This window comes from Entelurus aequoreus, linkage group LG01 (genome assembly GCF_033978785.1).
Source record: "Entelurus aequoreus isolate RoL-2023_Sb linkage group LG01, RoL_Eaeq_v1.1, whole genome shotgun sequence".
In the NCBI taxonomy this organism is placed as follows: Eukaryota; Metazoa; Chordata; class Actinopteri; order Syngnathiformes; family Syngnathidae; genus Entelurus; species Entelurus aequoreus.
This window is the reverse complement of record NC_084731.1, coordinates 65731755-65759259: the sequence shown is the minus strand read 5'-3', so window position 1 is coordinate 65759259 and position 27505 is coordinate 65731755. Positions and strand designations below refer to the sequence as shown.

At 36.3% G+C, this 27505-nt stretch overlaps 1 protein-coding gene across 1 annotated transcript in view; it reads left to right on the top strand.

Moving 5' to 3' along the window:
• Nucleotides 1-27505, top strand: part of LOC133655864 (histone deacetylase 7-like) — a 159399-nt gene that overhangs the window by 72998 nt on the left and 58896 nt on the right. Inside the window, exons 7-15 of the mRNA XM_062056453.1 lie at nucleotides 2724-2815; nucleotides 3131-3229; nucleotides 6945-7098; nucleotides 9337-9554; nucleotides 13805-13987; nucleotides 18887-19064; nucleotides 20490-20623; nucleotides 22889-23009; nucleotides 23691-23740. Of these exons, the coding sequence (XP_061912437.1) occupies nucleotides 2724-2815; nucleotides 3131-3229; nucleotides 6945-7098; nucleotides 9337-9554; nucleotides 13805-13987; nucleotides 18887-19064; nucleotides 20490-20623; nucleotides 22889-23009; nucleotides 23691-23740 (1229 nt within the window). The remainder of the gene's footprint in view (nucleotides 1-2723; nucleotides 2816-3130; nucleotides 3230-6944; nucleotides 7099-9336; nucleotides 9555-13804; nucleotides 13988-18886; nucleotides 19065-20489; nucleotides 20624-22888; nucleotides 23010-23690; nucleotides 23741-27505) is intronic.

Genomic DNA, 27505 nt, shown 5'->3' with positions numbered 1-27505 from the left:
CAAAAACACCCAGAAACGCCGTCGGCTTCGCTGGGCCTGAGCTCATCTAAGATGGACTGATGCAAAGTGGAAAAGTGTTCTGTGGTCTGACGAGTCCACATTTCAAATTGTTTTGGGAAACTGTGGACGTCGTGTCCTCCGGACCAAAGAGGAAAAGAACCATCCGGATTGTTATAGGCGCAAAGTGTAAAAGCCAGCATCTGTGATGGTATGGGGGTGTTTTAGTGCCCAAGACATGGGTAACTTACACATCTGTGAAGGCGCCATTAATGCTGAAAGGTACATACAGGTTTTGGAGCAACATATGTTGCCATCCAAGCAACGTTACCATGGACGCCCCTGCTTATTTCAGCAAGACAATGCCAAGCCACGTGTTACATCAACGTGGCTTCATAGTAAAAGAGTACGGGTACTAGGCTGGCCTTCCTGTAGTCCAGACCTGTCTCCCATTGAAAATGTGTGGCGCATTATGAAGCCTAAAATACCACAACGGAGACCCCCGGACTGTTGAACAACTTAAGCTGTACATCAAGCAAGAATAATTCCACCTGAGAAGCTTAAAAAATGTGTCTCCTCAGTTCCCAAATGTTTACTGAGTGTTGTTAAAAGGAAAGGCCATGTAATACAGTGGTGAACATGCCCTTTCCCAACTACTTTGGCACGTGTTGCAGCCATGAAATTCTAAGTTAATTATTATTTGCAAAAAAAACATTAAGTTTATGAGTTTGAACATCAAATATATTGTCTTTGTAGTGCATTCAATTGAATATGGGTTGAAAAGGATTTGCAAATCATTGTATACTGTTTATACTTACGTCTAACACAATTTCCCAACTCATATGGAAACGGGGTTTGTATATAGATATATACATAAATGTATATATATATATATATTGAATTTTGTTTCCTGCGCCATGACTAGGGAAGGTTGTTTGGATTAGGTCACGTTTTCAAGTAAGCGCCCATAAACTGAATTACTAATGTTGTCCACAAGATGGCAACAAGCTGACAAACTGCCAGATATTTCAATTTAATATGAAAATATCCTGATTGTTATTCGATCTTTTGCCGTCCTGCGGGCCAAATAAAAGACAAAAGTCTTATAAATAAAAGTAAAATACGAATAAGGCAACAAGAGAAGTATCCAACACTTCTCTTTTCTAAAGTAAATGTGTACAGCAGAAATAGATAATCTACTATTCTACATCAACTACTGTATATGGTTTGTCTGAGTGACTTGACAGGACTGATTGGGAAAAAAAATAAAAAAAATTTAATTGAGCAACAATATTTTAGAATCAGGATTCATTCAAAAATAGATTTAATTTCCCCCACAGGTGCATTGTTTTTTAATGAATAGGTTGTTGTTGTGTATATTACCCTATTTTCCCGACTATAATCCGCTACTTTTTTCCAACGCTTTGCACCCTGTGGCTTATGTTCTAGACCAAAAATGACTTCATATTCTCTACTGCTCGCTAGTGTTACCGTATCTGAGTTGTTGTGTAGAAATATGGGGAAATAACTACAAAAGTACACTTCATTCACTAACTGTGTTTCACAAAAGATCAGTTAGAATAATACATAATGTTGGATATAGAGAACATCCAAACACTTTTTTTATTTAATCAAAAATACTGAAATTCCACAACATAGTGAATTTGCAAACAGCTAAAATTATACACAAAGCCAACTATAACCTGCTACCCAAGAATATACAAAAATTCTTCTCAAAAAAAGAGGAAAAATATAATCTTAGAGAAAAATGTAATTTAAAACATTTGTACGCACGTACAACACTTAAGACCTTCAGTATATCAGTATGTGGAATTAAATGATAGAATGGATTAAGTAAAGAAATCAAACAATGTACTAATATGATCCACTTCAAGAAACTCTTCAAACTTAAAGTGTTTACAAAGTACAAAGAAGAAGAACCATGATAAATATTATGAATTTATTTCATCCATCCATTCATTTTCTAGATAATTTTACTCATCTCACCATATGAAATATAACTTACTTCACCAATTATTATTTATTCATTTTCATTGTTATTATTTATGGAGTATATTGTGAATAAATTGAGAACAGGAAGTGAACAAAAGTTTTAGCAACTGTTATGTAAAAGAAAAGGGGTAGGATTAAATAAGATCTGCTTCTTCCTACTCCTTTTCAAACATGTTGAAAAGAGAAACTGGAAATTGTGATGTATCATGTTGTATGCATGCATGTTCCAAAAAAACCTCAAACTCAACTTATGTAATGGTGCGGCTAACTTATGAAATGTTCTTAATTTGTTGTATTCAAAAAATACTTTTCCTATTACACCGACACTATGTACAGCAGATATGGTCATCTACAACAATATCAACAGTATGATTTGCCTGAGTGGCTAGACGGGACAGATTATTAAAAAAATTATAATAATATTTTTATTTATAATAATAATATATTTTTTAATTTTTTTTAGAAATCCATTAGGAATCATTACAAAAAAATAGTGATTCATTCAAAAATCCATTGTTTTTGACACTCCTATTAGCCACCTCCTGCTAGCCTTTATTTATGTTTTAGAATGCGTAAAAAAGATGAATATTTTTTAAAAAAGGGTCAGTTTTCCTTTAACTTGCATCACAAGATCATCTTAATTACATTTGTTCTGTTGATCTTTGCTATTGTCCCACAGAAACTGAGCTGATGTCTGCTTTGTGTTTTTCTAGAATCTTCTCCCAGCAGCACTCCAGCGTCAGACTGGAGCTCTCCCAACGACAGCCTGCAGTCAGACGATGGAGTCCTGTCCCTGGCTCATGAGGTATTTATTTATTCCATCATCTGTAGGAATTATGTCGGTATTGTCAGGTGGAATTAAATGAAGTAAATCCAGATCACATAGTTGAATATATTTATTCTCAGGGTGCCTTTATGGTTCTTAAATGTCAGTCATTTTCTTAAATACACCTCCAATAACAACAACAGTGTTTATGTTTGATACAGAGCAGACCATTAAGGAAGTTCTTGAAACACCACATTATTCACATTGGCTTTGCAGTAGACTGAGGACAGGCTACACATGACTTGTATTACGGAAGTCTTTTCATGCTCCAAATAGATGATTATTGTCCCTCAGGCACAGAGACTTCTGCTGAAGGATGGTAGATTGGCCCACTTCACCTTGCCTACTACCCCCACCGCCATGCCCAACATCACTGCGGGACTACCTGCACAGGTGTGTAAGTCCTTGGGTCTGACCGTAGAACGAGTTAAACATAGAAGCGACAGTACCTATTGAGAAGGCTCGCGTGAGGGCAATACACCAAAGTACACATGGTGAGAGCTCAAATGTCAACAGTGCAATCTACCTGTATCATCCTTTTTTTCACCGCTTGTACAGGACAGACTAAATAAATACATAAATGAATAAAATATATTTACATATACATACATTAGGGATGTACGGTATACCGGTACTAGTATAGTACCGCGATAATAATGAAAAGTACCCCCCCTTTTTTTTTTTTTACGAGCATGATGCCGTGTCGTCGTCACGTCGTGACATTGCTGGTTTTACGAGCAGAGGAGCATGTTCGGCAGCGCGCACACACGGAGTACTTACACGCAGACACAGTGGTGTAAAAAGTAAAGATAAATGTGAAGTTATAACACTGAAACACCCTCAGGAAGAGGTGCTTTAAGACATGGCTAGCTAGCTAGCAGCTAACATCCATCCACAGTGTTTTAGCTACTTCTAAATGACTAATCCTGGCCTCCATGGCGACAAATAAAGTAAGTTCCTTACAAGTAGCATTATCACTGCTGGACGATGAATAGCTAAACATGCTTCACTACACACCGTAGGAGGATGCAATAGCTCACTGGCGTCACCGCTAACAAAAGCTAGCGCTCCTGAAGGTAAAACAAATGCCATGGGTGGATCTACACCTGACATCCACTGTAATGATACCAAGTACAAAAGCGTATCTAATCAATACTACTATGATTACATCTATATTTTTTATCGTCACAAAATCTTTTTCCCTTTTTTAAAAATGTATATTATGTTTATAAAGTCAGTAAATACGTCCCTGGACACATGACGACTTTGAATATGACCAATGTATGATCCTGTAACTACTTGGTATCAGATCGATACCTAAATGTGTGGTATCCTCCAAAACTAATGAAAAGTATCAAACAACAGTCTTCCATTTTTATTCAGTTTTATTCTAAAGTTGCAATACAGTAGGGGCGGGAAGAACTGTAAGGAGGAGCACAAAAGAGGAAGCATTAGATTAGGACACACCATACTGAATAAGACATTTATGGTGGATATCACCGGCATCACAATGTAAACAAATGCCATGGGTGGATCTACACCTGACATCCACTGTAATGATACCAAGTACAAGAGTGTATCTAGTTGATACTACTATGATTACATCGATATTTTTTATCATCACAAATTATTTTTTATTTTAAAATGTATATTATGTTTATAAACTCAGGAAATACGTCCCTGGACACATGAGGACTTTGAATATGACCAATGTATGATCCTGTAACTACTTGGTATTGGATCAATACCCAAATGTGTGGTATCATCCAAAACTAATGTCAAGTATCAAAGAAGAGAAGAATAAGTGATTATTACATTTTAACAGAAGTGTAGATAGAACATGTTAAAACTGAAAATAAGCAAATATTAACAGTAAATGAACAAATAGATAAATAATAAATTTTTACAGTTTGTCCCTCATAATGTAGACAAAATAATAGGTAGATAAATGACACAATATGTTACTGCATACGTCAGCAGACTAATTAGGAGTCTTTGTTTGTTTACTTACTACTAAAAGACTAGTTGTCTAGTATGTTCAACATTTTATTTAAGGACTAATTTATAATAATAAACATATGTTTCATGTACCCTAAGATTTTTTGTTAAAATAAAGACAATAATTACATTTTTTGTTGTCCCCTTTATTTAGAAAAGTATCAAAATACATTTTGGTATCGGGACAACCCTAATATATATATATATATATATATATATATATATATATATATATATATATATATATATATATATATATATATATATATATACATATATATATATATATATATATATATATATATATATATATATATATATATATATATATATATATATATATATATATATATATACATATATATATATATATATATATATATATATATATATATATATATATATATATATATATAAGAAAACGCCAAAATGATCACTCTATATTTCAAAAATGAAAAACAATATAAAACCTAACTTGAACACATGTGTTGTACATAACTTGGAGTATTTAATTCATGTTTACAAGTGCTCAATATGGCCACAACATCAAGACCATATGAGAATTCTTCCCAAACACGCTGCAGGATGTCGCCATCCACGTGTTGATTGCTGCTGTTAGTCGCCATTTGGAGGGTACATAAACAGGGTCTTTTTCTACAATTGAACAGCGCCGAAAGGATGACAAATGACCACAACGGTGAAATTGTAAGACAATAAAACTTGGATAACTCCTGTATCACATGACCATTGAGGATTTTGGCCTACTCTTTTTAAATCACCCTGTATATATATTTAGAAATCAATTTTTTTCCAGAAAAGATTAAAGAAAAAGAAGAAAGAAAAAAAAAGAAAAAAAAAAAAAAAAGGAAAAAAAAAAAAAAAATATATATATATATATATATATATATATATATATATATATATATATATATATATATATATATATATATATATATATATATATATATATATATATATATATATATATATATATATATATATATATATATAAATCGATTTATTAATTTTTTTTACAGAACAGATTAAAAAATATATATATATATATAAAGAGAAGGACTATATACATATATATATATATATATATATATATATATATATATATATATATATATATATATATATATATATATATATATATATATATATATATATATATATATATATATATATATATATATATATATATATATATACATATGTATATATATATATATATACATATATATATATATATATATATATATATATGTATATGTATACTGTATGCATTTATAGTATATATGTATATATATATATATATATATATATATATATATATATATATATATATATATGTATATGTATACTGTATGCATTTATAGTATAGCATAGTAAATATATGTGTGTGTTATATATATATTATATATATATATATATATATATATATATATATATATATATATATATATATATATATATATATATATATATATATATATATATATATATATAATCTAATGGATCTATGATTAATAATTAGTATAATTGGATCTACGATTAATAATTAATATAATTGGATATTAAGAGTATGTGAAAGTTTGACTCCTATCTTGTTTACTTCCTTAAAGTTTTGTAATCCATCAAAAATGCGCCAAACATAGATAAGTGTAGAGAGAACCTTTTCCCTTGTTCCCATCACGCATTGCAGCGGAATTAAATGGGAGTAATTTTGAATGATGTGTGGTGCTTGGACATGTTTATAACATACGCAAAGCTGAGTGAGCAGGTTGTGTTACGTGTTGACTTATTGCTTTGCCTTACACTTTGACGCGCAATTCATGGTCATTAAGCTGCGTTACTCATGATGTCCCAAAACAGAGGTGAAGATTCAGCAATTATACTGTCTTCTAATTTAAAACTCAGACGGAAATGTCCCGCTGGGATTAGATTTCTTATTCAACCCTCAAATGAACGCCGTAGTTTGGACATTCCTGATCTGAAGTCCACTTCATTCAATAATGGATTCAGGACTCTGCCTGAGAGAAGCAGAAATGATGCAATCTCTATCTGATCCATCCTTCATCCTCTTGTCTCTATTGTGTCCGCCCAGGCTGACCCACGGCTATCCAGGACTTTGGCGACATCCGCTCTGCCTCAAGTCTACTTACCTCTTCATGGAAGTTTTCCAGCGCAGACTCACGGTCTGCAGCCCGTGCTCATTGTGGAGCCTCATACTGGACTGGTACACTCCCAGTTCATCTCCTGTAAGTCGTGAAGAACTGCAATGGACTCAACCACTCAACACGGACTAAATATCAGATAAAAAGGCGAGATTTTTAGGAGAAAAATCCAAAAAATAGTGAAATGATCTGTGCATGCACATAGTTAATTTGACCTGATAAGACATCCTAATTTAAAAATGTTTATATCTAGACAATAGTAGTATTTTTTAAGCTACAAATAAGTATTTTGTTCCCAGAACAAGCATTATTCAACTTGCAATTCTTAAAGCATCCTCAAAATGTTGCAGAATCTTTAACGATTCTAATAGTTGTTTTCTTCATTTTAACATTTTTAAACGAGAATATATAGTTATTCATGCTAAAATAAAGATTATTATGTAAAGTCAATGACTAGAAATACAAAACCCAAAAGCAGTGAAGTTGGTAAATGGTAAATAAAAAGAGAATACAATGATTTTCAAATCCTTTTCAACTTATATTCAATTGAATAGACTGCAAAGACAAGTTATTTCATGTTCACACTGGAAAACATTGTTATTTTTTGGCAAACATGTTTCAAAAAAGCTGGCACAAGTGGCAAAAAAGACTGAGAGAGTTGTGAAATGCTCATCAAACACATATTTGGAACATCCCACAGGTGAACAGGCTAATTGGGGACAGGTGGGTGCCATGATTGGGTATACAAGCAGCTTCCATGAAATGCTCAGTCGTTCACAAACAAGGACGGGGCGAGGGTCACCACTTTGTAAACAAATGCCTGAGCAAAATGTTTAAGAACAACATTTCTCAGCCAGCTATTGCAAGGAATTTAGGGATTTCACCATCTACGCTCCGTAATATCATCAAAAGGTTCAGAGAATCTGGAGAAATGACTGCAGGTAACATTGAATGCCCGTGACTTTCGACCCCTCAGGCGGAACTGCATCAAAAAGCGACCTCAGTGTCTAAAGGATATCACCACATGGGCTCAGGAACACTTCAGAAAACCACTGTCAGTAACTACAGTTGGTCGCTACATCTGTAAGTGCAAGTTAAAACTATACCATGCAAAGCCAAAGCCATGTATCAACAACACCCAGAAATGCTTCACTGGGCCCGAGCTCATCTAAGATGGATTGATGCAAAGTGGAAAAGTGTTTTTGGGTCTAACAAGTCCACATTTCAAATTGCTTTTGGAAACTGTGGACAGCGTGTCCTCCGGAACAAAGAGGAAAAGAACCATCTGGACTGTTCTAGGTGCAAAGTGTAAAAGCCAGCATCTGTGATGGTATGGGGGTGTATTAGTGCCCAAGGCATAGGTAACTTACACATCTGTGAAGGCACCATTAATGCTGAAAGGTACATACAGCTTTTGGAGCAACATACTGTATGTTGCCATCCAAGCAACGTTATCATGGACGCCCCTGCTTATTTCAGAAAGACAATGCCAAGCCACGTGTTACAACAGAGTGTGGGTACTAGACTGCCCTGCCTGTAGTTTAGACATTGAAAATGTGTGGTGCAATATGAAGGCTAAAATAGCAGAAGGTAGACTGTTGAACAACTAAAGCTGTACATCAACCAAGAATGGGAAATATTTCCACTTCAAAAATGTGTCTCCTCAGTTGCCAAACCTTTACTGGGTGTTGTTAAAAGGAAAGGCCATGTAACACAGTGGTAAAAATGCCCCTTTGACTACTTTTTTTGCAATTTGTTGCTGCCATTAAATTCTAAGTTCATGATTATTTGCAAAAAAAGAAAGACGTTTCTCAGTGTGAACATTAAATATCTTGTCTTCGCAGTCTATTCAATTTGAATATAAGTTGAAAAGGATTTGCAAATCATTGTATTCTCTTTTTATTTACCATTCACACAATGTGAAAACCTCACTGCTTTTGGGGGTTTGTAAGTAAATAGCTCCTAAAACTGGTGGAATGTGTAGAAATACAATTTGAAGTCTTGGAAAGTAGCAAAAGGGAGTGAAGATGTTTTGTTCTTTTTGCCATTTTATAGTCATTATTTATAACATGTCATTTTTTGTCATTGACTAATTTGTAGATTAGACATGATGAGTCATTATTTCTCCTACCTGCCACAGGTACAACAAATATTAGTTTGCTGTGATCATGTTTTGTCACCTTTGCTTTGTATTACAAACAAAGCCCAATGGCTCCCTCTAGTGGCTGTGTTTAGTAATGCAGCTTCAATAACACAAGTTGTTTACATTCATGTCACCTTTACGTACATAACTTCCTGCTGTTGTATCTCTCCCTCTCACAGATCAGGGTTTGAGTCCGCCTCTGCAGCAGCGACCTCACTTGGCCTCCCTGAAGAGAACCTTTCCCTCCCACAAGCCCTTGGGGCGAACCCGCTCAGAACCTCCTCCCTACAGCACCTCGCACCTTCCTTCGCACGTCGGCCATCCTGTTCACGGCCAGAACCAGCCGTGCCACAAGAGTGGGCCGGATCGCTTCAAGCCAAACTCCCACCTGAGCAAGGTGAGACGGACACAAACACCAGGGGTGTAATCAACCATTTGAGGATGCCGACCAGCAACTAAGACAAGGAGAACAGCAGAATATAAGATAGCTATGCTAAGTCAACATGAACAGATTAGTGATCAAGTCGCTACAAGGGAGACATTGGTTCTCAAGCGATGTGTAAATAAAGTCACCAAATGGCTATTGGTGAGTGACTATGATGGCTCATTTTTAATATGTTTTAGAAGGCTGTGTTGTGAGTTGTCCAGTGAAAGGTTGTACAAATCCTTTCCAGGTAAAATCCCCATGGACCGCTCACAGGTCTCAGAAACATTTTGCAGATGCTCGCATAGGTGACAGGGCAGCACAGTTGTTAGCATCCGTGCTTCACAGTGAGAAGGTCCCTGGGTTCGATTCCCCGGGCTAGGGGTCTTTGTGTGTTGAGTTTGCATGTTCTCCCTGTGACTGTGTTGGTTCGCTCCGGCTACTCCGGCTTCCTCCTGCCTCCAAAGACATGCACCTGGGGATTGGCAACAGTAAAATCAGCCCTAATTTTTTTTATGGTGAATTCCTGGCGACAACAGCTGCCAGTGTTTTACTGTAAATGGAATAGATTTTTTTGTAAAATGGTGAACAGTAGATCAGTTTTTTTAATAGTAATTTACCATTAGGTAAAACAGCTGTCAACTGTAAAAATAACGGATTCAACATCAACATACCGGGATGTCCTATACATCCTGACTGTATTTGTTTTACGGTAAATTCCTGGCCACTACAGGTGCCGGTACTTTACCCTAAATTGGGCAGATTTGTTTTTGTATGATAATAGAGTGTATAATAATATTAATGGATTAGATTTACAAACCCCGTTTCCATATGAGTTGGGAAATTGTTTTAGACGTAAGTATAAATGGAATACAATGATTTGCAAATCCTCTTCAACCCATATTCAATTGAATGCACTACAAAGACAAGATATTTGATGTTCAAACTCATAAACTTTTTTTTTTTTTTGCAAATAATAATTAACTTAGAATTTCATGGCTGCAACACGTGCCAAAGTAGTTGGGAAAGGGCATGTTCACCACTGTGTTACATGGCCTTTCCTTTTAACAACACTCAGTAAACGTTTGGGAACTGAGGAGACACATTTTTGAAGCTTCTCAGGTGGAATTCTTTCCCATTCTTGCTTGATGTACAGCTTAAGTTGTTCAACAGTCCGGGGGTCTCCGTTGTGGTATTTTAGGCTTCATAATGTGCCACACATTTTCAATGGGAGACAGGTCTGGACTACAGGCAGGCCAGTCTAGTACCCGCACTCTTTTACTATGAAGCCACGTTGATGTAACACGTGGCTTGGCATTGTCTTGCTGAAATAAGCAGGGGCGTCCATGGTAACGTTGCTTGGATGGCAACATGTGTTGCTCCAAAACCTGTATGTACCTTTCAGCATTAATGGCGCCTTCACAGATGTGTAAGTTACCATGTGTTGGGCACTAATACACCCCCATACCATCACAGATGCTGGCTTTTCAACTTTGCGCCTATAACAATCCGGATGGTTCTTTTCCTCTTTGGTCCGGAGGACACGACGTCCACAGTTTCCAAAAACAATTTGAAATGTGGACTCGTCAGACCACAGAACACTTTTCCACTTTGTATCAGTCCTTCTTAGATGAGCTCAGGCCCAGCGAAGCCGACTGCGTTTCTGGGTGTTGTTGGTAAACGGTTTTCGCCTTGCATAGGAGAGTTTTAACTTGCACTTACAGATGTAGCGACCAACTGTAGTTACTGACAGTGGGTTTCTGAAGTGTTCCTGAGCCCATGTGGTGATATCCTTTACACACTGATGTCGCTTGTTGATGCAGTACAGCCTGAGGGATCGAAGGTCACGGGCTTAGCTGCTTACGTGCAGTGATTTCTCCAGGTTCTCTGAACCTTTTGATGATATTACGGACTGTAGATGGTGAACTTCCTAAATTCCTTGCGATAGCTGCTTGAGAAAGGTTTTTCTTAAACTGTTCAACAATTTGCTCACGCATTTGTTGAGAAAGTGGTGACCCTCGCCCCATCCTTGTTTGTGAATGACTGAGCATTTCATGGAATCTATTTTTATACCCAATCATGGCACCCACCTGTTCCCAATTTGCCTGTTCACCTGTAGGATGTTCCAAATAAGTGTTTGATGAGCATTCCTCAACTTTATCAGTATTTATTGCCACCTTTCCCAACTTCTTTGTCACATGTTGCTGGCATCAAATTCTAAAGTTAATGATTATTTGCACAAAAAAAAAAGTTTATCAGTTTGAACATCAAACATGTTGTCTTTGTAGCATATTCAACTGAATATGGGTTGAAAATGATTTGCAAATCATTGTATTCCGCTTATATTTACATTTAACACAATTTCCCAACTCATATGGAAACAGGGTTTGTATATTGCGCTTTTCTATAGACTAGAATACTCAAAGCGCTCACAGAGAAGTGGGAACCCATCATTCATTCACACCTGGTGGTGGTAAGCTACACTTGTAGCCCCAGCTGCCCCCTCCGACTGGGAGCAAGGGTGAAGTGTTTTGCCCAAAGAGAGACGGGGATCGAACCCGGAACCCTCAAGTTGCTGGCATGGCCGTTCTACCCGCCACCTTACCTGTCTGCTGCGCTTTTGTTGTGGCTCGTTGACGTCTGTTGGTCCCGTCCGTCGCGGTCCAAGCGGCCGGTTAGCCTAGCATGCTAGCTCAGAGAAGGACTGGGTCAAAAAGTCGGAATTTGCCGCGCTCTCAACTTTATTAAGGTCGCCCGATCATAAAAAAAATATGTTTTTCAGAATATCAACTTGGAGCTCTGCACAAGAATGTGAGGAAAATAAGTCAAAGTTGACTCGGTCGTCCGGCATCTTGGATATTTTCGCATAAGTTTGCTGTCTTTATTTATTTAAAAGGTGCTCAAAAAAAATGTAAACAATGATATGTACACTATATTGCCAAAAGTATTTGGCAACCCATCCAAATGATGAGAATCAGGTGTACTAATCACTTGGTGTATCAAATCAAGCACTTAGGCATGGAGACTGTTTCTACAAACATTTGTGAAAGAATGGGCCACTCTCAGTGATTTCCAGCGTGGAACTGTCATAGGATGCCACCTGTGCAACAAATCCAGTCGTGAAATTTCCTCCCTCCTAAATATTCCAAAGTCAACTCTATAATAAGAAAAGTGAAGAGTTTGGGAACAACAGCAACTCAGCCACCAAGTGGTAGGCCACGTAAACTGACAGAGAGGGGTCAGCGGATGCTGAAGCGCACAGTGCAAAGACTTTCTGCACAGTCAGTTGCTACAGAGCTCCAAACTTCACGTGACCTTCCAATTAGCCCACGTACAGTACGCAGATAGCTTCATGGAATGGGTTTCCATGGCCGAGCAGCTGCATCTAAGCCATACATCACCAAGTCCAATGCAAAGCGTGGGATGCAGTGGGGTAAAGCACGTCGTCACTGGACTCTAGAGCAGTGGAGACGCCTTCTCTGGAGTGATGAATCACGTTTTTCCATCTGGCAATTTGATGGACCAGTCTGGGTTTGGAGGTTGCCAGGAGAACGGTAAATTTCGGACTGCATTGTGCCGAGTGTGAAATTCGGTGGAGGAGGAATTATGGTGTGGGGTTATTTTTCAGGAGTTGGGCTTGGCCCCTTAGTTCCAGTGAGAGGAACTTAGAATGCTCCAGGATACCAAAACATTTTGGACAATTCCATGCTCCCAACCTTATGGGAACAGTTTGGAGCGGGCCCCTTCCTCTTCCAACATGACTGTGCACCAGTGCACAAAGCAAGGTCCATAAAGATATGGATGACAGAGTCTGGTTTGGATAAACTTGACTGGCCTGCACAGAGTCCTGACCTGAACCCGATAGAACACCTTTGGGATGAATTAGAATGGCGACTGAGAGCCAGGCCTTCTCAAACCAACATCAGTGTGTGACCTCACCAATGCGCTTTTGGAAGAATGGTGGAAAATTGCTCTAAACACGCTCTGCAACCTTGTGGACAGCCTTCCCAGAAGAGTTGAAGCTGTAATAGCTGCAAAAGGTCATATTAAACCCTATGGGTTAGGAATGGGATGGCACTTCAAGTTCATATGTGAGTCAAGGCAGGTGGCCAAATACTTTTGGCAATGTAGTGTATTTTAGATGCATATTAGGAATATAAATGGATGTAACAAATAGAAGTTAGCAAGCACACACAACATGGACTTTCTCTCATGTGACACAGATCCCGTCAGAGGACATGGACCTGGAGGAGATCGGGTCAGAGTGTGGCTCCGAGGTGGGCTCCGTTTGTGAGGACAACTACCGAAGGAGGCGGAGCACCACCAGTGTGGACTCAGTGTACGACACCGAGTCCACCACCTCGTCCCGGGAGAGCTTGATTGAGACGTCGCATCCTGTGGGCCAGGTAAGAGGACTCATGGGGGCTCTCGAACTTCCAACTGAGACGTCGGTGCAATTATGCGATTATTAGGTTGATAGACTAATTCGTCATCAATGGCCTTAAAAGTGTGTTTACAGCAGGGGTGTCCTAACTTTTTTAGCAGTAGAGCTACTTTTCAAGTGACCAAGTCGAGGCGATCAAACTCATTTTGGTACTGGTACCAATATGTATTTTGATTATTTTCTAAATAAAGGGGACCACAAAAAATGTCATTATTGTCTTTATTTGAACAAAAAGTCTTAGGGTACATGAAACATATGTTTATTATTGTAATTTAGTCCTTACATAAAATAGTGAACATACTAGACAACTTGTCTTTTAGTAGTAAGTAAACAAACAAAGACTCCTAACTAGTCTGCTGACATATGCAGTAACATATTGTGTCATTTATCTACCTATTATTTTGTCTACATTATGAGAGACAAACTGTAAAAATTTATTATTAATCTACCTGTTCATTTACTGTTAATATCGGCTTATGTTCTGTTTTAACATGTTCCATCTACACTTCTGTTAAAATGTAATAATCACTTATTCTTCTCTTCTTTGATACTTTACATTAGTTTTGGATGATACCACACATTTAGGTATCGATCCAATACCAAGTAATTACAGGATCATACATTTGGTCATATTCAAAGTCCTCATGTGTCCAAGGACGTATTTAATGACTTTATAAACATAATATACATTTTAAAAAACAAAAGAAGATTTTGTGATGATATTTCCTTAAAAGTCAATTTACAGCAGGGGTGTCCTAACTTTTAAGCAGGCGAGCTACTTTTCAAATGACCAAGTCGAGGCAAGCAACCTATATATATATATATATATATATATATATATATATATATATATATATATATATATATATATATATATATATATATATATATATATATATATATATATATATATATATATATATATATATATATATATATATATATATATATATATATATATATATATATATATATATATATATATATTATTAAATGTGTATATATACTGTATATATATACACACATACACACACACACACACACATATATATATATATATATATATATATATATATATATATATATATGTATATATATGTATATATATATATATATATATATATATATATATATATATATATATATATATATATATATATATATATATATATATATATATATATATATATATATATATATATATATATATATATGTGTGTGTGTGTGTGTGTATGTGTGTATATATATACAGTATATATACACATTTAATAATGATAATACAAGCATGTTTCTTTAATGAAGACAAAAATATAAGTTGGTATCAGGCCGGCCCGTGGCATAGGCCGTATAGGCAAATGCTAAGGGCACCGTCCATCAGGGGGCGCCACGCCAGTGCCACAAATGTTGGAGAAAAAAAGAAAAAAAAAAGTTGATACTATTATTTCTAAATACAAAAAATAATCCCACGTTAATTAAAATGCAAAGTAAAGCCTATTTAATAGAAATATTATTTGTTATAACATTACGCCCCCCCCATCTCCCCGCACGGTGCGCCCCCTCCCTTCCCGTATCATAATAAATGGGTTATACTTGTATAGCGCTTTTCTACCTTCAAGGTACTCAAAGCGCTTTGACAGTATTTCCACATTTACCCATTCACACACTGATGGCGGAAGCTGCCATGCAAGGCGCTAACCAGCAGCCATCAGAGGCAAAGGGTGAAGTGTCTTGCCCAAGGACACAACGGACGTGACTAGGAAGGTAGAAGGTGGGAATTGAACCCCAGTAACCAGCAACACTCCGATTGCTGGCACAGCCACTCTACCAACTTCACCACGCCGTCCCTACTCTTACCACATCAAAAAATCAACACAAGATGTCAAAACGGCCAAAACTGTCAGGTGCCCAGGGAAGAAAAAAGAGAAAAGAAGAGGAGAAACGAGAAAAAGACAGAGGTAGCAGGTAGGTAACGTTAGCCTACATTAAATTATTTGTCTGTTACAGAATGTGATAGTAACCTGGCTTTTTAACATTAAGCTAATGTTACATGATTCGGCAATTGCTAATCAATAAATAGCTAGTTCTGTTTTAACGTCGGGTTAATATTGTGGAGGGGGCTAAATTGTTATGGAAAATAATAATGTAACGTTAGGTAATTACAGTACTCCCACCTTACATTCCTCAGGGACATTTGTATTAGATCTTTTAAGCAGGTGTTTTTTGTTTACATTGTTATTGCCTTCTGGTTAGCTAATGTTTGCCCTGCAGGTAATAGTCACTTTTCCACCCCTTTATATATTAGGTATAGTTGTAAGCCTAGTTGTTAAAGTGCACATCATTAATGTTAATCAAGCAATATCACATGAGAGGGGATGCTGTTTTTTAAATTTGAGCACTGCTGTGATTCGGTTAAAGATAATCATAACATAACATTCTCATATAATATGTTAATTTGCTTTCTTTAAGTAAAAAAAAAGGTCAAAGACAAAGCTATTCGGTTTCTTGTGAGTATATACACTTCACTGCCGATGTGGGGGCGGGGGCACCTAAAATCTTGCCTAGGGCGCCAGATTGGTTAGGGCCAGGCCTGGTTGGTATGATTGTGATGACTTGCATTGATTGGAATCAGACAGTAGTGATGATAACGTCCACATTTTCAAATGGAGGAGAAAAAAAGTCCTCCTTTCTGTCCAATACCACATGAAAGTGCTTGCTTTTTGTTTGTCCAGCTTCCATATTCCTTTTTATGCACTTTACAAGAAATACATTGGCGGCAAACTCCGTAACTTAATAGCTTATGTGCGCTTGCTCTTTGAGACTCTTATTTTGTTAGCGCAGACAGGATGGAGCAGCATTTTTATTGTGGTAAGTTGTCTACAACTTACCACAACATGTTTTCTCTTCTTGTAGGCTGATATGTGAACGTTTCTAGTGACACACATGACAGCGCATGAAATAAATGTTCTTTTTTACTATTTTGTAAGGAACACATTTTTTGAATAGTTTTATACACCTTTATTTATAAAGTTCAACATTTACAAACAAATGTATAAACAATGACAAATAAAACAAGTACAAAACAGTACAATACAGCGCCAGGGGGTTGTTAATTCAATAAAGTAGTTATAGTAGAATGTAGGGTACCGCAATACTAATGAATCATATTCAGTACTATACAGCCTCTAAAAAGTACCAGACCCCCCCCCCCCCCCCCTTTTTTTTAACAGGCATGACGGCGCGTCGTCGCCACGTCGTGTCATTGCTGGTTTTACGAGCAGATGAGCATGTTCGGCAGCGCACAAACACAGAGTACTTACAAGCAGACACAGTGTGTAGACAGAAAAGGGAAAATGGACGCATTTTGGTGTAAAAAGTAAAGATAAAGGTGCCAATGGTGACAAATAAAGTATGTTTCTTACAATTAACATTATCACTGGAGGACGAGGAATAGCTAGACATGCTTCACTACACACCGTAGGAGGATACAATAGCTCACTGGCGTCACAATGTAAACAAATGCCATGGGTGGATCTACACCTGACATCCACTGTAATGATACCAAGTACAAGAGCGTATATAGTCGATACTATTATGATTACATTGATATTTTTTATCGTCACAAAATCTTTTTTCCTTTTTAAAATTCCTATTATGTTTCTAAAGTCAGTAATTACGTCCCTGCACACATGAGGACTTTGAATATGATCAATGTATGACCCTGTAACTACTTGGTATCGTATTGATACTTAAAGGTGTGGTATCATCCAAAACTAATGTAAAGTATCAAACAAGAGAAGAATAAGTGATTATTACATTTTAACAGAAGTGTAGATAGAACATATTAAACAGAAAATAAGCAGATATTAACATTAAATGAACAAGTAGATTAATAATCAATTTTTACAGTTTGTCCCTCATAATGTAGACAAAATAATAGGTAGAGAAATGACACAATATGTTACTGCATACCTCAGCAGGCTAATTAGGAGTCTTTGTTTGTTTACTTACTACTAAAAGACAAGTTGTCTAGTATGTTCAACATTTTATTTAAGGACTAAATTACAATAATAAACATACGTTTCATGTACCCTGAGATTTTTTGTTCAAATAAAGCCAATAATGAATTTTTTTTGTGGTCCCCTTTATTTAGAAAAGTATGGAAATACATTTTGGTACCGCTACCGGTATACCAAAATATTGTTAACCCTAGTTTACATTTGGAACACAGCATCGTAGTTTTCACAGCTTTTTGCCTGTTAGAGGTAGAAAGTGTTTTAAAGTAAAGTAAAGTTCTAACTCTTTTTTAAAGGCACAACAAACAGGTCTTGTATTGAGAAACTGACATTTATGGATATAAAACTTAGCCAAGAGTATCATGAGGTTGCAAAGGTAGAATTCCTTTTCAAATGTGCGCCGAAAAGGGGGGGTAAAGGAGACGGATTCTAGGGGCCCATGATGGAGGGGGGCCCAGAGATGCCCCTAATGATGATGAAATTATAATACTTATAAAACTGTGATGCGGTTCTTCTTTCAAAAAAATGGTAATGATAGTCAAAAATACCATTAAAATGCATAATTGTATGTAAAATAGCATCAAAAAATGTTGCCGCTGTGTTGGGGGCCCTGTAAAGATTCTTTTCATGGGGCCCAAAATCCCTAGCGGCGCCCCTGACACTGATGGCCACCCCTGGTCTACAGAGATGAAAATGTCTTATGCTTACTAGACTGATATTCCTTGCTTTAACAGGAGTTTGCCAAAAGGGGGCGCTCTAGCTTTACCCAGCAGAATGCTGGTAGAACATACTTTAAATGAGCATGTGTACTTTTGACATGATATGTTCCTTTCATGCAACAAACCCAGAGGCAGGTGGCCCACAGACCAGGACTCCACATGGACTCCCCTAATGTTCCTGTCCTGATGTGGTCTCACCAGCCCCTGGTCCGGACCCAGTCCTCCCCCGCCTCCACCTCCCTGCCTGTGCCCGTGTCTTTGTCCTCGTCCAGTCCTGCTGCAGAGGTCCAGCTGCGCTTCACCACTGGTCAGTAGAACCTGTGCAAAGATCTGCATTCTTCTGCTGGGACTCGTGGTTTCCTTCTTGTTGTGATGTATGGTCTGCTGTGTGAAGGCTACTGTAATATTTGGGGTTGAAACTGGCATTAATTTGGGTTTTATGTAACGGCACCAAATACAACCTCATCAGACGGGAGCGACTTTGGATCCAATCGGTAGAAACGTTATGGCTTCTCGGCGCTGGATGGTACATATATATATATAAATGTATGTATGTATGTATGTATGCATGTATGTATGTATGTATGTATGTATGTATGTATGTATGTATATATGTATATACATATACATATAAATATATATATATATATATATATATATATAAATGTATGTATGTATGTATGTATGTATGTATGTATGTATATATGTATATACATATACATATATATATATATATATATATACATATATATATATATATATATATATATATATATATATATATATACATATATATATATATATACATATATATATATATATATATATATATATATATATATATATATACATATACATATAAATGTATGTATGTATGCATGTATGTATGTATGTATGTATGTATGTATGTATGTATATATGTATATACATATACATATAAATATATATATATATATAAATGTATGTATGTATGTATGTATGTATGTATGTATGTATGTATGTATGTATATACATATACATATATATATATATATATATATATATATATATATATATATATATATATATACATATATATATATATATATATATATATATATATATATACATATATATATACATATACATATAAATATATATATATATATATATATATATATATATATATATATATATATATATATATATATATATATATATATATATATATATATATATATATATATATATATATATATATATATATATACAGTATATATAAATGTAATAAATAAATCTAAGTAAATAAAATGTAACATAAGTAATAGGAAATCAAAAGGAAAGTATGAGTGACTTCAATAAACTAATAAATATTTGGTAAAAGCCCAATAAAAATAGATAGGTCTGGAGCCTGCTCTTAAAAACATGAACGTTCTGTGAAGCCCTGAGGTCCTCAGACAAGATGTTCCGTAGATGGAAAGATGCCATCATGTGACTTTGTGTCCTGACTTTTGGAATAAATAGAAGTGGATCTCAGGGTCCACCAGGGTTCTTAGGGTAAATCTGAAGGATAAGAAGGCCCAATACCATAAAAAACATTCATAAACCATAAGAAGAACCTTCAAATCCTCCTCCACTTCCCCCATTCTGTCCACCCTGTCACTGTATGTCTGTTGGGTTTGTCCTGAAAATGTAATTGTGTTGTACTTTTCACGTGCAATGACAGTACAGTTCATCACCCATGTTTGCTCAGGTCTGGTTTACGACGCTCAGATGCAGAAGCACCAGTGCACCTGTGGGGACCACAGCTATCATCCAGAGCATCCTGGCAGAGTCCACAGCATTTGGTCCCGACTGCATGAAAGGGGACTGCGCAGCCAGTGTGAGGTATGAACATGAATAGATGCATCATGTTAGGTATGAACATGAATAGACACAGCCAGTGTGAGGTATGAACATGAATAGACACAGCCAGTGTGAGGTATGAACATGAATAGAGGCATCATGTTAGGTATGAACATGAATAGATGCATCATGTTAGGTATGAACATGAATAGACACAGCCAGTGTGAGGTATGAACATGAATAGACAGCCAGTGTGAGGTATGAACATGAATAGAGGCATCATGTTAGGTATGAACATGAATAGATGCATCATGTTCAGTATGAACATGAATAGACACAGCCAGTGTGAGGTATGAACATGAACATATGCATCATGTTCAGTATGAACATGAATAGACACAGCCAGTGTGAGGTATGAACATGAATATATGCATCATGTTCAGTATGAACATGAATAGACACAGCCAGTGTGAGGTATGAACATGAATAGACACAGCCAGTGTGAGGTATGAACATGAATAGATGCATCATGTTCAGTATGAACATGAATAGACACAGCCAGTGTGAGGTATGAACATGAATATATGCATCATGTTCAGTATGAACATGAATAGACACAGCCAGTGTGAGGTATGAACATGAATAGACACAGCAAGTGTGAGGTATGAACATGAATAGACACAGCCAGTGTGAGGTATGAACATGAATAGACACAGCCAGTGTGAGGTATGAACATGAATAGAGGCATCATGTTAGGTATGAACATGAATAGATGCATCATGTTCAGTATGAACATGAATAGACACAGCTAGTGTGAGGTATGAACATGAATATATGCATCATGTTTAGTATGAACATGAATAGACACAGCCAGTGTGAGGTATGAACATGAATATATGCATCATGTTCAGTATGAACATGAATAGACACAGCCAGTGTGAGGTATGAACATGAATAGACACAGCCAGTGTGAGGTATGAACATGAATAGATGCATCATGTTCAGTATGAACATGAATAGACACAGCCAGTGTGAGGTATGAACATGAATATATGCATCATGTTCACTATGAACATGAATAGACACAGCCAGTGTGAGGTATGAACATGAATAGACACAGCAAGTGTGAGGTATGAACATGAATAGACATAGCCAGTGTGAGGTATGAACATGAATAGACACAGCCAGTGTGAGGTATGAACATGAATAGACACAGCCAGTGTGAGGTATGAACATGAATAGACACAGCCAGTGTGAGGTATGAACATGAATATATGCATCATGTTCAGTATGAACATGAATAGACACAGCCAGTGTGAGGTATGAACATGAATAGACACAGCAAGTGTGAGGTATGAACATGAATAGACATAGCCAGTGTGAGGTATGAACATGAATAGACACAGCCAGTGTGAGGTATGAACATGAATAGAGGCATCATGTTAGGTATGAACATGAATAGATGCATCATGTTCAGTATGAACATGAATAGACACAGCCAGTGTGAGGTATGAACATGAATATATGCATCATGTTTAGTATGAACATGAATAGACACAGCCAGTGTGAGGTATGAACATGAATATATGCATCATGTTCAGTATGAACATGAATAGACACAGCCAGTGTGAGGTATGAACATGAATAGACACAGCCAGTGTGAGGTATGAACATGAATAGATGCATCATGTTCAGTATGAACATGAATAGACACAGCCACTGTGAGGTATGAAAATGAATATATGCATCATGTTCAGTATGAACATGAATAGACACAGCCAGTGTGAGGTATGAACATGAATAGACACAGCAAGTGTGAGGTATGAACATGAATAGACATAGCCAGTGTGAGGTATGAACATGAATAGACAGCCAGTGTGAGGTATGAACATGAATAGACACAGCCAGTGTGAGGTATGAACATGAATAGATACAGCCAGTGTGAGGTATGAACATGAATAGACATAGCCAGTGTGAGGTATGAACATATCAGGTTGGCGTTGCAGGACACTGACATGTTGTTTCTTTCATCTCGTGATTCACATGTCTGTCCTCTTCTTCAAAGCTGTGATCTTTTCTTGTCCAGCCTCATCTTTCACCCATCTGTGTGTGTGTGTGTGTGTGTGTGTGTGTGTGTGTGTGTGTGGGTGTGGGTGTGTGTGTGTGTGTGTGTGTGTGTGTGTGTGTGTGTGTGTGTGTGTGTGTGTGTGTGTGTGTGTGTGTGCGTGCGTCCGTGCGTGCGTGCGTGCGTGCGTGCGTGTGTGCGTGCGTGCGTGCGTGCGTGCGTGTGTGTGTGTGTGTGTGTAGCACATTGGCTGTAGGAAGGCCTCTCTGGAAGAGCTCCAGTCGGTCCATTCAGAAAAACATGTGCTTCGTTACGGCACCAACCCTCTTCACCGCCTCAAGCTGGACAACCCAAAGTTGGCTCGTAAGACTTCATAATAATGATGATTTCATCCTAATAATAAGACTTCATAATAATGATGATTTCATCCTAATAATAAGAGTTCATCATAATAATGATAATTTCATCCTAATAATAAGACTTCATCATATTAATGATGATTTCACCCTAATAATAAGACTTCATAATAATGATGATTTCATCCTAATAATAAGACTTCATAATAATAATGATTTCATCCTTATAATAAGAGTTCATCAAAATAATGATAATTTCATACTTATAATAAGACTTCATCATAATAATGATGATTTCATCCTAATAATAAGACTTCATAATATTGATGATTTCACCCTAATAATAAGACTTCATAATAATGATGATTTCATCCTAATAATAAGACTTCATAATAATGATGATTTCATCCTAATGATAAGAGTTCATCCTAATAATGATAATTTCATCCTAATAATAAGACTTCATCATAATGAGGATTTCAACTTAATAATAAGACTTCATATTAATGATGATTTCATCCTAATAATAAAACTTCATAATAATGATTATTTCACCCTAATAATAAGACTTCATAATAATGATGATTTCATCCTAATAATAAGACTTCATCATAATGATGATTTCAGCCACCATGTAAACACAACAATTATGAGATGGTCACTAAATGTCCTTAATTTCTCCTTGCAGGAATCTTGGCTCAAAGAATCTTTGTGATGTTACCATGTGGAGGAGTGGGGGTGAGTGGAAGTGTCTGCATGCACGTCACACACACACACTTCCACGTCTCTGTTTGCACGTCACACACATTTCCACGTCACACACACGTCCACGTCTATCTTTACTGCAAACTCAACAGTACACCAGTGGCCATTGTGGAGGGAAATTACTGCCAAAACTCCACAAACTCAAAAATGTTTCACAAACTCAAAAAAATTGTTTTACAAACTCAAAAATGTTTCACAAACTCAAAAAAAAGTTTTACAAACTCAAAGAAATATTTCACAAACTAAACAAAATGTATCGAAAACTCGAAAAATTGTTTCACAAACTAAAAAAAAAAATCACAAACAAGGAATATTTCACAAACTAAAAAATATTTCATAAACTGAAAAAAAAAGTAGTTTTACAAACTAAAAAAAAAAAAGTTTTACAAACAAAAATGTTTCAAAGACTCAAAAAAATTGTTGTACAAACTCAAAAAAAATATGTTTTACAAAGTCAAAAAAAATGTTTCACAAATTAAAAATGTTTCACAAAGTCAAAAAAATGTGTTTTACAAACTCAAAAAAATGTTTCGCAAACTCGACAATGTTCCACAAACTCATAAAAATATGTTTGGGGCGATATAGCTCGGTTGGTAGAGCGGCAGTGCCAGCAACTTCAGGGTTGCAGGTTCGATCCCCGCTTCCGCCATCCTAGTCAATGCCGTTGTGTCCTTGGGCAAGACACTTTACCCACCTGCTCCCAGTGCCACCCACACTGGTTTAACAATGTAACTTAGATATTGGGTTTCACAATGTAAAGCGCTTTGAGTCACTTGAGAAAAACGCTATATAAATATAATTCACTTCACATTTCACACACTTAAAGGCCTACTGAAACCCACTACTACCGACCACGCAGTCTGATAGTTTATATATCAATGATGAAATCTTAACATTATAACACATGCCAATACGGCCGGGTTAACTTATAAAGTGACATTTTAAATTTGCCGCTAAACTTCCGGTTCGAAACGCCTCTGAGGATGACGTATGCGCGTGACGTAGCCCGACGAACACGGGTATGCCTTCCACATTGAAGCCGGTACGAAAAAGCTCTGTTTTCATTTCATAATTCCACAGTATTCTGGACATCTGTGTTCGTGAATCTGTTTCAATCATGTTCATTGCATTATGGAGAAGGAAGCCAAGCAAGCAAAGAAGAAAGTTGTCGGTGCGAAATGGACGTATTTTTCGAACGTAGTCAGCCACAACAGTACACAGCCGGCGCTTCTTTGTTTACATTCCCGAAAGATGCAGTCAAGATGGAAGAACTCGGATAACAGAGACTCTAACCAGGAGGACTTTTGATTTGGATACACAGACGCCTGTAGAGAACTGGGACAACACAGACTCTTACCAGGATTACTTTGATTTGGATGACAAAGACGCAGACGTGCTACTGTGAGTATGCAGCTTTGGCTTTTTTTTGCGTATGTACGTAACTTTTTTAAAATATATAAGCTTTATGAACCTTGGGTTAGGTGAACGGTCTTTTGGGCTGAGTGATTGTGTGTGTTGATCATGTGTTTGAATTGTATTGGCGTGTTCTATGGAGCTAGGAGCTAGCAGAGGAGCTAGGAGCTAGCATAACACGTACCGTACCGTAAGTGCGCGTCACGTACGTAACTTTTTAAAAATATATAAGCTTTATGAACCTTGGGTTAGGTGAACGGTCTTTTGGGCTGAGTGATTGTGTGTGTTGATCGGGTGTTTGAATTGTATTGGCGTGTTCTATGGAGCTAGGAGCTAGCAGAGGAGCTAGGAGCTAGCATAACAAACACGCAGGTGTTATTATGCAGGATTAATTTGTGGCATATTAAATATAAGCCTGGTTGTGTTGTGGCTAATAGAGTATATATATGTCTTGTGTTTATTTACTGTTGTAGTCATTCCCAGCTGAATATCAGGTACCGTGAGTATGCAGCCTTGGCTGCTAAACATTCGATAACTTGACCGTATGTGCGCGTCACGTACGTAACTTTTTAAAAATATATAAGCTTTATGAACCTTGGGTTAGGTGAACGGTCTTTTGGGCTGAGTGATTGTGTGTGTTGATCGGGTGTTTGAATTGTATTGGCGTGTTCTATGGAGCTAGGAGCTAGCAGAGGAGCTAGGAGCTAGCATAACAAACACGCAGGTGTTATTATGCAGGATTAATTTGTGGCATATTAAATATAAGCCTGGTTGTGTTGTGGCTAATAGAGTATATATATGTCTTGTGTTTATTTACTGTTGTAGTCATTCCCAGCTGAATATCAGGTACCGTGAGTATGCAGCCTTGGCTGCTAAACATTCGATAACTTGACCGTATGTGCGCGTCACGTACGTAACTTTTAAAAATATATAAGCTTTATGAACCTTGGGTTAGGTAAACGGTCTTTTGGGCTGAGTGATTGTGTGTGTTGATCAGGTGTTTGAATTGTATTGGCGTGTTCTATGGAGCTAGGAGCTAGCAGAGGAGCTAGGAGCTAGCATAACAAACACGCAGGTGTTTTTATGCAGGATTAATTTGTGGCATATTAAATATAAGCCTGGTTGTGTTGTGGCTAATAGAGTATATATATGTCTTGTGTTTATTTACTGTTGTAGTCATTCCCAGCTGAATATCAGGTCACCCCCGGCTCTCACAGCATCTTCCCTATCTGAATAGCTTCAACTCCCCACTAGTCCTTCACTTGCACTTTACTCATCCACAAATCTTTCATCCTCGCTCAAATTAATGGGGAAATTGTCGCTTTCTCGGTCCGAATCTCTCTCACTTAATGCGGCCATCATTGTAAACAATAGGGAACTTTGCGTATATGTTCAACTGACTACGTCACGCTACTTCCGGTAGGTGCAAGCCTTTTTTTTATCAGATACCAAAAGTTGCAATCTTTATCGTCGTTGTTCTATACTAAATCCTTTCAGCAAAAATATGGCAATATCGCGAAATGATCAAGTATGACACATAGAATAGATCTGCTATCCCCGTTTAAATAAAAAAAATTCATTTCAGTAGGCCTTTAAAAAAAAGGTTTTGCAAATTCAAAATAATGTTTTACAAACTCAAAAATGATTTACAAACTCAAAAAAAAATGTTTCACATATTCTAAAATGTTTTACAAACTCAAAAATAATGTTTCACAAACTAAAAAAAAATGTTCCACAATCTCAAAATGTTTCACAAACTCAACATTTTTTACAATCTTAAAAAAAAAAAGTTTTACAAACTCAAAAAATGTTTTTCACAAATTCAAAATAATGTTTCACAAACTCAAAACATTTTTTCACAAACTCAAAAAAAATGTTGTACAAACTAAAAAAAAAAAAAGTTTTACAAACTCAACATTTTTTTTCACAAATTCAAAATGTTTCACAACCTCCAAAAAATTGTTGTACAAACTAAAAAAAAAAAAGTTTTACAAACTCAAACAAATGTTTTGCAAACTCAAAAAAATTGTTTTACAAACTCAAAAAAATGTTTCACAAACTAAACAAAAATTGTTTTACAAACTCAAAAAATGTTTTTCACAAATTCTAAATAAAGTTTCACTAACTCCAAAAAATGTATCACAAACTCAAAAGTGTTTCACAAACTCAAAAAAAAGATTCACAAACTCAAAATAATGTTTTACAAACTCAAAAAAAAATTCACAAAGTCAAAAAAATTGTTTCACAAATTCAAAAATGTTTTACAAACTCCAGAAAAAGTTTCACAAATTCTAAAATGTTTCACAAACTCAAAAAACAAATTTC